Below are 13,032 nucleotides of genomic sequence, written 5' to 3' on the forward strand. Positions count from 1 at the left end.
TCAGAGAGAATTTTTTTTTAGAGAGAATAACTTCTCTGGTGTTGGAATAGTCCATCTTTATTTCATTTAAGTAGATTATACAACATCATTTTTTAGAAAGCAGTTAGAAATGGTACACATTGATTAAACAACCAATTAGTATTTCAGAAGGTGTAAGTAAGTAGAGGAAGCTAGAATACAACCCATAGAAAGGTAGAGACACTCCAATATATGGTTTTGACTTATTCATTGTTGTTCCCTCTCTCTGTCCAACTTTTCTCACTCTCTGTGTACATATCCTAATATCTTTCTCTCTCTAATCAATTTTTTGTAGTTATATATCACTTGGTCTCCTTCTTTCTCTTCTTATCCCTCTGTATTTCTTTCCTGTTGGGGTTTTAGGAAAGATAAAAAAAAAAACAAAAAAACACCAACACCTCTCTATTCCTCTCAGTACAAAACCAACTGAGAGATAGACTCAGGTATCAACTAAATGGATATCAGAATTTCACTTGTATGATTGATATACTGATTGCAAAGTGTGACTCTATTTTCATAGCCCAGTGGGCTCTTTAATACCACATTCCTGAAATAGAGTTGTCTACTTAGCCATAGTCACTCCTTGAGAATGGCAATTGAGACCTGATTCATTCTTTCAAAGTTTAGACCTTTGCAATCTGGCAGCCATGTCACAAGGTTGTATTTGAGGTACCATTATTTACCATTCAGTTTGTTCTCATTCAAGCTAAATTTTCATTTTCCTTTGAGACTGGTGTTTCTGCTATTCCAGAAGACAGTTGAGCCCATAGACAAGCCATATTAGAAATAGAAGAGGTTGGCTCCTCTACTGTTTTCCCTTCCTTGGCCAAATTCAAAACAAAATAAAGGTGAATAGAATTTAAGAGTTGCTGATCTAGTGCCACCTGGTACAAAACACATCCAAGTGGATCTTGGCTATCTTTGTGATTTACAGCAGGAAAAAAAATTATCCATTCCACCAACTGAGACAAGCTTTTGCTGAGATTAACCCTTTTCCCAATAATCTAAACCCCCATCAAAAGCTAAATGTAAAACCATCTGTAATATAAGTAGCCTCCAAATGCTGGAGCTAAAACTCTTGATGAAATTTCTAAGGCTCTGTCAAGAGCCTCAATCTTCTCCAAGAGTCTACATAACATAAAATAGTTAATTCTCAAGTTATATTTAGATTTTGTTTTATTATAAACACAGATTTATATATGTGTAAACACAAAGATCAGACAATCAACTCTTTTTATTCATATCATTTATCCTTTAAGACTTTTTTTTGGAATATACCTACATGTAAAATAAGAAGGAGGAGGTCCTGGATTACTATGAATTACCTGCAAAGTGATGATTTCCTCAAAGATAATTGATGCGGTCTATATTGACACCTCATAGATATGATAGTACATGGTTTACAAAATTAAATATACTTGCAAAATGAAGATTGTTTATACTAACAAATATGCTAATTTAACATTTAGTCCATAATTCTACAGTGCTTCACTGGCCAAACACCTACTAGCTAAAAGTAAATGAAAGTTTGCTTTTATAAATATTGTGAAAGCTTGCGTATCTCTTTTTTTCCCTTTTGGGCTTTGGGCTAATACTTTGAACACAGATCTTTAATACTTGAACTACAGTGTATAAAATATAACTTATTTAAGATATCAATCTGTCATCTGATTTTACAAACTGATTTAAAAGGAAAGAGATTGCATCTATGCAAGTGTCAAGTTTTACCTGTTACAATTGAGTATGTAATTTAGAACTTTGAAATTTAGATTTTTCAAAAATATAATGCATGGTTTATCAAGGCCTAAATCCCATTTTGAAGCCAAACCTCATTTTTGGTCAGTGGCCATTGGCAATTTGTCTTTGTGCTGGCAGGTGTGTCTGTGTTCTGGGCTGGAGCTTAGAAACGGTTTCTTGTGCTCATGCATCTCATCACCACGGCAACCAACACTCTGGTGCCTCACTCACCACACACAGGACATGCAAAGGGGACAGTGCTCTAGTTTGAAATAATAGCATTGTTGGAGTCACCAGAGACAAACAAGAGGAACTCCACTTCCGCAGGAAGCATGCATCTGGCCACAGTTCATTTCACTCTGTACCTTCCAGGGGAATGCACCAACATTCAGTCATGCACAGTTGAGAGAGGAGGAGAAAGAGGCATGGAGAGAGAATGGAAAATAATAAGCAAAAATGAAACTGGGCTTTCATTTTGTTCTTCTCTCTGAGGGCTGTCTACTTTCCTCCTAATATTTTTCTTAGTTGCAGGGAGATTAACATTTAACACAGATTTAAGCAATCTATCCTGGAATTATTTCCTGTGTGAATTTCTTGTACTGGCAGTAATAAACTACAATTGCTGGTTTCAAACATTTCTGGGAAGAAAATGAATCAGATTAGGAGTATCAAATTTTAACTTCTGGATTCCCTTGTGCTCTTGCCATTGAGTGGTAGGAGCCTGTCAAAGGATGTGTTAGTTCAGCTGTTGGACAAAAAGGTAGGACAACACAGAGACTTGTGTCCCCCTGGAAGTTGCGCTGTTAGCTAATAGCACGCTTTTTTCACTCTCCTGCTCGGCTCATCATTTTGTCATCCCAACCCTTCTACCGCTGTTGGTATATGCCATGGCCTCCTGCCAACCTACCAGCCTTCGATCCTTCAGTTCCGACAGGTCTCACACTCTGAGCCATGCCTCCTACCTGAGGGACAGTGCCGTGATGGATGACTCAGTTGTGATTCCCAGTCACCAGGTATGTGACATTTTGCCTTCATGTCTTTGCTTTCTGGAGAGCTTTTTAACATTATTGGATGCTAGAAATGGCCTGAGAAAGTGTTTAATCCCCCCAAAATCATTCTTAATTCAGTTGACAAGCTAGCATAAGAGATTTGACGGTTTTCCTAAAACATGAAAAATGTTCACTAGATTTTTTCAAAGAGCAGTGTTTTTCTGAAAAAGCATACTGCTTATTTCTTCAGCTATACTGAATTCTTCTGTGGAGATTATATATGAACATTATATTTTTAAAGTAAAATCTCCATTAAAGGAAAAAGTGAGGTAGGATGCATTTAAGGTATAAGATGAATGGTCAATGTTAAGTTATATCTTTCAATATTTAAAATTGTTAGCTATGAGAAAGGCTTAAAGTTTATTCTGGAATATTTTAATTTTAGTTATGATTTTATCACTTTTGGTGGATTGGGTATAGGGAAATAGATGGATACCTACTCTCTTCAAAGACAATTACGTGAATGTAATCTTATATAATCTATTTAAATAATGTAGTTTAAAAGAGAATGCATTTTAAAAGATTCATTGTAAATACATTGGTTTTTTATTTTTAAGTGGAAGTTTTTCTAGGTTATACCACTTTCCAGTGATGCCACTTTTTGTATTTCGCTATATTTTACTTTAATTGAAGCAAAGTGTTTTTATTCAATCCAGTGTTCTTTGTGTTTAGGTGTCAACTCTAGCCAAGGAGGCAGAAAGGAATTCTTATCGCCTAAGCTGGGGCACTGAGAACTTAGACAACGTGGCTCTTTCTTCCAGTCCTATTCATTCAGGGTGAGTAAATCAATATTATGTATCCTGATCAAGAGGTAAAAAGAGATGGGAGTGAAAATAACAGCTTTGTCCAGTAGCTTTAGCTGGTGGCTAGCTTTACAGTGGAGGTGCCCTTTGTTTAAACTTGTAAATAACATTGCTTTATCCACCATGGACTCTATATCTACACCAACAAACCAGCAAAAAAGATTGAATTCAGCATTAAAAAAAACTGACTATTGTTTTAGAACAACTAGTAGAATTGCGTCAAAGAGCTTGCTACCTAACTGGAATATACTGGTGGCCTTCCTATTATTCACATACTGTGTTTAAGACATCTTAAAAAGAGGGGCTGAATCATTTGATTTCTAGAAAGTTTCTGTTTATTAGGATTAACTGATTAGTTCAATGAAATAAATGCCTTTCTCAGATACTAATGCATTTAAAATAATGTTACAGAAGCTTGAATCACACAAATATAAGGAGGAGTTTATATATTGTTTGAAGTAGGGATATAAACAAAAAGGGAATTTGAATGCAACCAGTCAGGTTCTCAGTTATCTTTTTAAAGTTATTCAGAGAGTATACATGCCACTGTTGAAGCCATGCTGCTTGTTTTTATTAACTCATTAAAAAATAGGAGTTTGAGTCATACTTTCAAACATACTTAAAGTTGTTCTTAAGGTGTTCAATTATGTGGAATATAAATTCCTTAAGGAGTTTTAAATTGTAACACTCTTCCAATTTCTTCCTTACATATTAGTAGTTGGCAATAATATAGTAATATCATAATTATATGTAAAATTTCTATTTTTATTTAATTATTTTTAAGCCGTATTTATATTCTATATATCAAAATGCAATATTTTGGTTTTAATTATTATCCTCAAATCCTTATCCATAAATCCCAGAACTATTTTGAAAAGTAGATTCTTTCTTATTTTTATTATTCTAAAATATTCTTTATTCAGGAAGGAGTTCCAAGATATTTTAGTTAAAAATTTTAGACTTCTTCAACTAATTGTATACTAAGTAAAGGTTCATACAATAACATCAGTTATATAGTTATTGAAAACAATCCTAATACTCTTTTCCTTATTAAATAAGTAGAGACTAGTTCCTGATACAAGATTTATTCATGAGAATAAAAAACAAATTATGTTTCATTCAAATTTACTTACTTTTTTTTTTTAAAAAAAGTTGTAAGTTACTCAAAACATACAACATGACATTCTGCTAATGAACTTCTTCACAGTGGTGGGTAAGAAGGGAAAGAGACCTGGATGTAGAGTATTGTAGGATCATAGATAAGAATCTAGAAATCATAATGAGGTTTTTAAAGCTCATATGCAGCCTACGAAGTGATGAGATGGTTTTAGGTAAAATTTAATTGACTAATAATAACTGAATTTACAAAAGAATCAGTGCATGGCAATACTTCAGTTTTCAAAATAAATCATTTATATTTTGAAAAAGGAACTTTTAAAAGAAGTTCTTTCATTACTGAAGGGCAGTAAAATAGTCTAAGTACCTCAATTACAGCCCAATTGTGTACAACTAGATACACCTATAAGTAATTATGGTGCATTACTTATGATGAACCAACAGCATCCAGTAGTTAAAGATTATGTGTTAAGATAAAGATCTTTAAATCCATAGTCTTTAATAAACCAGTTTTCCTATGAATCTCAAGCATTTAATACTGACTCTGGATAATTCTCAATTTTTGCTGCGCATTAGAATCATCTAGGAGCTTTAAAAAATACTAGTGCCGGCCAGGTGCAGTGGCTCACACCTATAATCCCAGCACTCTGGGAGGCCGAGGTGGATGGATCATGAGGTCAGGGGTTTGAGACCAACCTGAACAACATGGTGAAACCCCATCTCTACTAAAAATACAAAAAGTAGCCGCGTGTGGTGATGCACGCCTGTAATCCCAGCTACTCAGGAGGGTGTGGCAGGAGAATCACTCGAACCCGGGAGGTGATGGTTACAGTGAGCCTAGACTGCACCACTGCACTCCAGCCTGGGTGACAGAGTGAGACTCCATCTCCAAAAAAAAAAAAAAAACAAAAACTAGTGCCCAGGCCTCAACCCAGACCAATTCTTTGGAGGCCTGGCATTGATACTTTCTACAAGCACCAATAGTACAGATGTTTTATATAAACTGTTAGGAAAAACTTTGCTCAATAAGGCTTTGATTATTAGAGAGACCTAGTTAATTAAGGTATACCTGGTTCTCTCAAATGTTCTTTATTTCTTCTATTTACTTATGTATTCATTCTTCACACATTTGTGTAATTCTGCAAAGTACCTGACATTGTGCCAGGTACTAAGAAAAAAGCTAAGTAACATCTAGCCCCTGCCTTCAGGAAACACACTTTATGTTAATATTTAAAGTTAGAAGACACTTAATCTGTAAAGAGAGAGAAACATGGTGGTTAATAGTGTGCTTTGGAGTCAGACCTATCAGAATTAAATCCTGTCACTGACACTCATATGTGACATCAGGCACAAGTTATATAAAAATCTCTGAATTTCATTTTCCATATCTATAAGACGAGTGTTACATTATTGATCACATAGGGGAGCTTTAATAACTAAATGCTTTTTAAATAATTAGCATTTTGCCTGGAAATAATAAGTGCTCAGTAGATTATAGCTATTAGTATTGTGTACAATCCCCATACACATGTTCCAGATCTTTCACAAATTGCAAATCAGTTAAGCAAAATGTATTATGACTCCTCTAAATGGCAGCATCAATGTGGTTCAATTCACAATAGTAATGTTTGACTTACTGTTATTTTTAATCAGGCAAATTATGCTCTATTAGTGTCTCCAGTGTTTGAACAAACACAATGCATTTGATGACTCTAACAGAATGGGTTATTACTATTGAAAGCTCAATGATTCTGAGTGTCCTGGTATTTGAAAGCTACCGCAATATTAATGTATATGAGTAACACTCATCATACCATGTCATGCCGCAAGATTTTTTTGTAATTTTATTCATTATACACCAGGTTCCTAAATAGTAGCTTTCATTTATTTTTTGAAAAACTTAGTTTCTCTTTAATTAATTGGGCAGATTCGTAAGCCACTGCAAGATCTACCCAAAATATAAGAAAAAAAAAAAGGAGATGAAGTCTTACACCGTCACCCAGACTGGAGTGCGATGGCACAATCTTGGCTCACTGCAATCTCCACCTCCCAGTTCAAGTGGTTCTCCTGCCTCAGCCTCCCAAATAGCTGGTACTATAGGCGTGCACCACCATGCCCGGCTAATTTTTTGTATTTTTGGTAGAGACAGCGTTCACCATGTTAGCCAGGCTGATCTGGAACACTTGACCTCAGGTGATTCACCTGCCTCGGCATCACAAAGTGTTGGGATTACAGGCATGAACCCCCATGCCCAGCCAAAAAACAGATATTTTGATAGAGGTGATAATAAAGTTAACTTTTTATGCACATGCCACTGATTTGTACATATAATGTTCTCTTAAACTTAATAAAGTTTAAGAGAATTTTACATTAATAGAAGACACCGTTTCTACCAACAAGCATTATTGGTGATTTTATTTTACCTCTACTTTATGTTTCCAATGATGAATGTTCATGACTAGAGAACAATAGGTATCAGCGATTAAAAAATCAGTATCAGTGTTAAAAAACCTGTTCTGCTCAATACACACAGCACATACCTGACAAAAGAAAGACTAATATTTGCTGTTTATTTTAAAGTGTTGTCTTCACTTTTGCAATGACTCTGATCAACAGTTATTTCTAGTATCCTGGTCATGATCATAACAACATAATCTTGGGCAAGAATTTTAATGTTACAATTCTTCTTCATTTCATAAGTGCATAAGGAATTAGAAGATGTAAGGCACAATTCTTAGCAGTAGCTAGCTTTGTAAGTCTTCTTAAATATTGTTATTCCAAAGGACTTTAGTTTTTGTAGTCTTTTAATTACAGTCAAATGCCAACAATTAACTGTCAATTCATTAAAATGTCCTACTAGTCTTACATTAACTTGAGGTCTATAAGGTGGTCTTTTAAAGAATTTCTTTTCATAAAAACATGTTGAAGGCAATTTTGTTGTTTACCTAAAATTGCTCCAAAAATACAGTATATTTTAAAAATCATCTTGAAGATATTCTCTCAAATAATGGGATATTTGAAATGCAAGGAAGTCAAGGCTCTCACTTGACAGTATTAATGTTTATCTAATATGTATGGCAGTTAAGTTAGTTATTCATGTATTTTACAACACCCTAGGGGTTTTCTTTAGATACATGAAGGTAAATTCTTTTAGATGAAGAAAGTTTTCTCATAACAAGTAGCAAAACAAGTGTTTAGTAAGGTTGGATTTCTGGTCCATTAAGCATGTATACTTTTGTATGTCATTAGAGTTGAAAACACAAGAGAATCTTGTGAAAGCTTATGGAGGGTTTTAGGGAAGAACAGACTCATAGGTAGAAAAGGAGTGAAAGGTAGAACTATAATGTGGGATTAGACATTATGACCAATGAGGAGGACAGCAATCTCTAAAGCAGGACGTAAAGTATTGACAGAAGCACCAAGACTTTGTTTGCATAGTTTTTTTTTTTTTGCTATACTCTAGTAGGTAATTGATATTACCTACCCTGCCTTATGGTTTATGCTACTGTTTGTTGTTGATCTATGCTTTAAATTGTACCTTTTTTTTTTGCATTTCTTCTGTGATAGCCCAAAAAGTTATTATCATTATTTTTAAAGTATTAAATGTATGAAACAAAAACTTTTGCATCAAAACTGTATTCATCAAATCAAAGACTTTATGTTTTTCATCATAATAACCCTTCATGTTTCTGTAGCTTCTTGGACACTCAGACTTTGTTAAATGCCCTCACAAGCCAATGTTGACCAAGGTTACAAACCCATATCCAGTGATTTTATAACATCTCCAGTTCCTTAAACTGGGAGTTGCCACAAAGCCCCCATACCTTGCTCTTCTTGAGCTATATCTCATTTGGATTTCTATTTGTTTTCAATGAATACTGTATTGGTGTATAAATGATAAATCACTTCTGATTTCGTTCCTTATATTTCACTTTATCCGTTCCTTCTCTGTGCTAAAGTATCTATTCTGTTGCAGCCGCGCCTCTCCATGTCTTGATCGTGACAACAGCAGGTGAACTACTGCATAATTCTTTCTCTGAACATGTTGCCTATTCCTCTCCCCCTTTTGCCATCTCCTTCTACGTATTCCTTGCCTCAGGATGCTTTAGTGTGAAGATACCTAGCCAAAGAGATACAAAGATTGATGTTCTCCAAATTGTGGCTATTGCTGAATTCCCCTTTCTCTGTGATGAAGAGAAAGTGGTATTTTTAATTTCAGTGGAGATAAAGTGAGGCTGTTCCAGACTTTCTGTGGACTGCCTGTCTTGGTCATGGGTCTCCACATCTCCAGCTTCTTTTGTGAGAAAAAGTGCTACATAGAGATGAAAAATGTTGTTCCCCACAATTATGCAAATTGGTTGAGCTATTTTAAGGTTTTATTAAAGGTTATGATTTTAAGTGGCACTTAGCAGAGGGTTTTTTTGTTGTTCAGGGTTTTATTTTAAGTACCATATTCTAGGTGAGGCAAAGGCTGAAAGTGTATTAATAATAGTGCATTTCCTTGCTAGTACTGCTATAAATGCAACCTTTTGATATTTTAGAAATTGTAATGCAGAATGACTCTAGTCAGTGTTCTGAAGATACCCATTATTCTGTTATTTATTTAAAGTTATTTTTAAAGGTTCTTATTAGACTGCTAATTATAGTATTTTTATTATACAGTCATCCGTTATGGTACTACAAATTATCAGTCTATAAAAAATACAGTTTTATATTTTTATTTTTGAAAACTTTTATATACATCCTTATACTTTTTCTCAAATGCACGCTATTGTCTTTCCATACGTGAACACAGTGGTTGATAAATAATTATTTGGTGATTTTAACAAATTTGAACCACTTTTTTCAAGCCATATCCAAGCAATTTTTAAGTTTATAGAATTTGGAGGATTAGGAAGGAATTAAGGGAATTACAGAGGAGAAAGAGCTCATGCTATGGTTTTTCTCACAGTACCTCAGAAATCAGATTTAATCTGAGGCCCTCTTGCTATGTATATGAGGATCACTGAAGCACTCTGATGATTTTTTTTTCCTGTTCTTTCAACTAACTCTGAATGCTGCAATTTCCTCCCCTTTCCCATCCCATGGTCCTCAATGAATTAAAAATAAAACTAAAGGAGTAGTAACTTTGGGAGTGGAGGATGTAGTCCTCAAAAGACTGGATCATGGTTTTCTGCTGCCTCCTCTGAAGCATGTACTGTTTAGTTAATCAAATTGTGTATTTGTAGGCAAGTCATCTGCATAATAATGGTTGCTTTCGCTTTTATTCTTTTTAAATTGTGATAACATTGTATCTCACAATTTAGAAAATTTTTAAGAGTTTCTACTTTGCATGATTGCTGAATTTCATTTGGAGAGTAAGAGATGCAATCAAAGCTGAGTGTTACATGATATTTTTTATATGCACAGTCTTAAGTCAATGTTTAGTGCAGTGTGTATACACATTTTCTGCAAAACAGCTGTTTTAACCATAAAGCAAAAATAATATATATTTCCTGAAGTAATAGGAGTTTATTTTCCAATTAGGAATTCTTTCAGAGCATCTGAAGTGAAAGATTTAAGTAGGTTTCCTAACCTAGTTAACAGTAAACTGTGCATATAATTTCAATACTGGAAGGCCACTTGGAGTCTATTTAGTAGAAGTCTCCCATTTTATGGATAAGAAAACTGAAACCTAAAGATGTTAGTGACTTACCTGAGGTTACAACATTAATTCAAGATAGAGATATATCTAGACCCAGGGAAGATCATGGTACTTGTTGCATTCTCCTGTGCTTCGTGATAATAGTATTTTTATATCTTATTTAAGTAAACTTCATAAATGAATACAAACTTCATCATCATATTAAACTACTTAGCATAGTTCCAGGCTCATTGTAGGTACTCAATAAAGGTTAGTTTCCCCATTTATTTTTCAAGTGGTATATTGTATTATTTTAAAGATATTTAAAATACATAAACTCCTATAAGTGTAGAGAAAGGAAAATGATAGGACCAAGCATTTATTGAATTCTGTATGCTTTACCCACACAAGATTTCTCACCGTAACCTTAAGTGGTAACAGGATTATTTTTCATTGCCAGGTGAGGCTTCAATCTTAAAGCTCATAGATGACAGGCAGAGCCATCAATCCCTATTACCACCTTCTCCAAACATATTTAATTATATCTTTTTACTTCAATTATTTTCATCTCCAAATGTTTATAGGGATTATGTTGTCCCATTTTTAATCTCCTGCAAACATGAGAAAAATCATATTGATTCAGTCAACTCTAGTATGTGAATGACGCATCTCACGACTCACACCTTCTAACCTTTCTCATTTTCCTGTGGTACATAAAAGTACGTTTGCTTACAGTTTGTTTTTTGCTTATTTGCAGTTGTGTTTTACGTGGTAGAATACCTGTCTCCTAACTCTACTACCTGTCCAAATAGTGGTGCTTTTGAGTATTCTGATATTTTTAATGAAAATGCTCAGATGCTTACCTAATTTTATATTATCAACTATTGGGATTAACTGATAAGCATACTGACTATTGTCAATAGACTTTTCATCAGCACCTAGCTATAAACTTGAGTTATTTTTCCTATTCCTTCTTATTTAAAGAAAAGACTTCTTTTATTATGCAATTCTGTAAATTTAGCATTTTTCTCAGTTGTTTGGCATTTGCATTATTTGAGTCTACTTTGTTTAGAGTATTTTCATGCTAGATTTTATCAACAGTTTTACTCATTTTGGCTATTAATATTTAGCTTTTTCATATCTTCCAATATTTTAATTTCTTTCTTGACATCTTTCTATTTTACTTTCTTCTCTCTCTTCCCTTTCTCTTCTAAAGAAAATTTCCTCACTACAGCTTGGTGGTTTTTTTTTGGTTTGTGTCTCTTCCGTTAGTTACTTGATAAAAACATGAAGACTTGTTTTCTTTAAAAATTTAATTTAGGCTGGGCCTGGTGGCTCATACCTGTAATCCCAGCACTTTGGAAGTCCAAGGCAGAAGGATTGCTTGAGCCTAGGAGTTCAAAACCAGCCTGAGTAACATAGGGAGACCCCATCTCTGAAAACAAACAAACAAACATTAGCCAGGTGCAGTGATGCTGCCTGTATTCCCAGCTACTCGGGAGGCTGACATGGGAGAATCGCTTGAGCCCTGAAGATCGAGATTACAGTGTGCTATGATAACACCACTACACTTTAGCCTGGGTAATAGAGTGAGACCCTATCTCAAGGAAAACAAAAATTGTTTTTTCTCTGAATTATGTATATTGGCACCTTAATTTTTCCAATTTGCTTTGGATTTTTGTGCAATACTTAAATATCACTTTTCAGATTTACAATGACACAGAGATACTTATAGGTAAATTTATCTGCTTGCAGCTTCAGACTTTAAGTGCTTTTATTTTGATTTTCCCATTTTTGGTCTTTCTTCATATAATTTTCACTTCTATTAAAATGGTTTATTTTGTTAAATTCAAACTTCTGGTTTTTGCTTACTCTCATTTTCTACCAGTCCTCTATCAAAGGAAATCAATTTATTAGGTCTCTCTCTATATATTAGAGCAGGAATAAGCCTGTAGAAGAATATTTAACATTAAGGATAGTCATTCTCAACTGCTTTCCTACATCTGAATATAGTGATTTGAATGAATTCTGACTGCTCTGATTGTCCAGAGACTAAAGAATTAAATTTTCTCCTATGTCAGCCTTAGATATAAGTGTATACAGCTCCTCACATCTTGCCCTTTTCACTGTGTTGTACATTCACTTATTCAACAGTTATTTATTGACTGCCTGCTAAGTGCTCCATCCACACTGTGCCAGGCTCTAGAGGACACAGGAAGAAATATGGAGAACATGCTCACTGTTATTATGGCACTTTTATGGCTCCTATGTGTGGACTTAGTCATTTCTCAGTGACCAGGAAAGTAAGCAGTTCCAAGTAATGACAAAACCATCATGTGACATCTGGGACTTAGACCATAAACATTTTGGCAGTAGCTGCTATGTCTTTACTTTCTGTATCCTCAGTTCTTAGCAGGGCACTTGACACTTAATAGGAGGTTAACAAATATTGCATGAAAAGGAGCATAGAAATGGAACTATAGAGCAAGTGAGAACAAAAAGAGGGTTTCAAGAGACACAGTCAATGACACAATCAGGGCAAGTAATCTAACCGGTAGTTACTTAAACATTGTTACAGTCAGGAACTTAGCTACTTCAATTCATCTTTAGAGAATGGGCCACCAGAAGATACTCTACATGTTCTTTGATCCAGGCTCCATGTTATATAGGCCATAAGCCATCAATG

At 34.5% G+C, this 13,032-nt stretch overlaps 1 protein-coding gene across 30 annotated transcripts in view; it reads left to right on the top strand.

Moving 5' to 3' along the window:
* ANK2 (ankyrin 2) overlaps positions 1–13,032 on the top strand; it is a 715,648-nt gene that overhangs the window by 645,869 nt on the left and 56,747 nt on the right. For 14 of the 30 annotated variants that reach the window (XM_033215042.1, XM_033215049.1, XM_033215053.1 and 11 more), the window contains 2 exons: positions 2,666–2,768; positions 3,477–3,580. In XM_033215042.1, coding sequence (XP_033070933.1) covers positions 2,666–2,768; positions 3,477–3,580 — 207 coding nt within the window. Of the gene's footprint in view, positions 1–2,665; positions 2,769–3,476; positions 3,581–8,699; positions 8,736–13,032 lie in introns of all 30 variants that reach the window. The other 16 variants (XM_033215055.1, XM_033215043.1, XM_033215050.1 and 13 more) reach the window with 3 other exon arrangements.

This window comes from Trachypithecus francoisi, unplaced genomic scaffold (assembly GCF_009764315.1).
Source record: "Trachypithecus francoisi isolate TF-2019V2 unplaced genomic scaffold, Tfra_2.0 Lachesis_group1, whole genome shotgun sequence".
NCBI lineage: Eukaryota > Metazoa > Chordata > Mammalia > Primates > Cercopithecidae > Trachypithecus > Trachypithecus francoisi.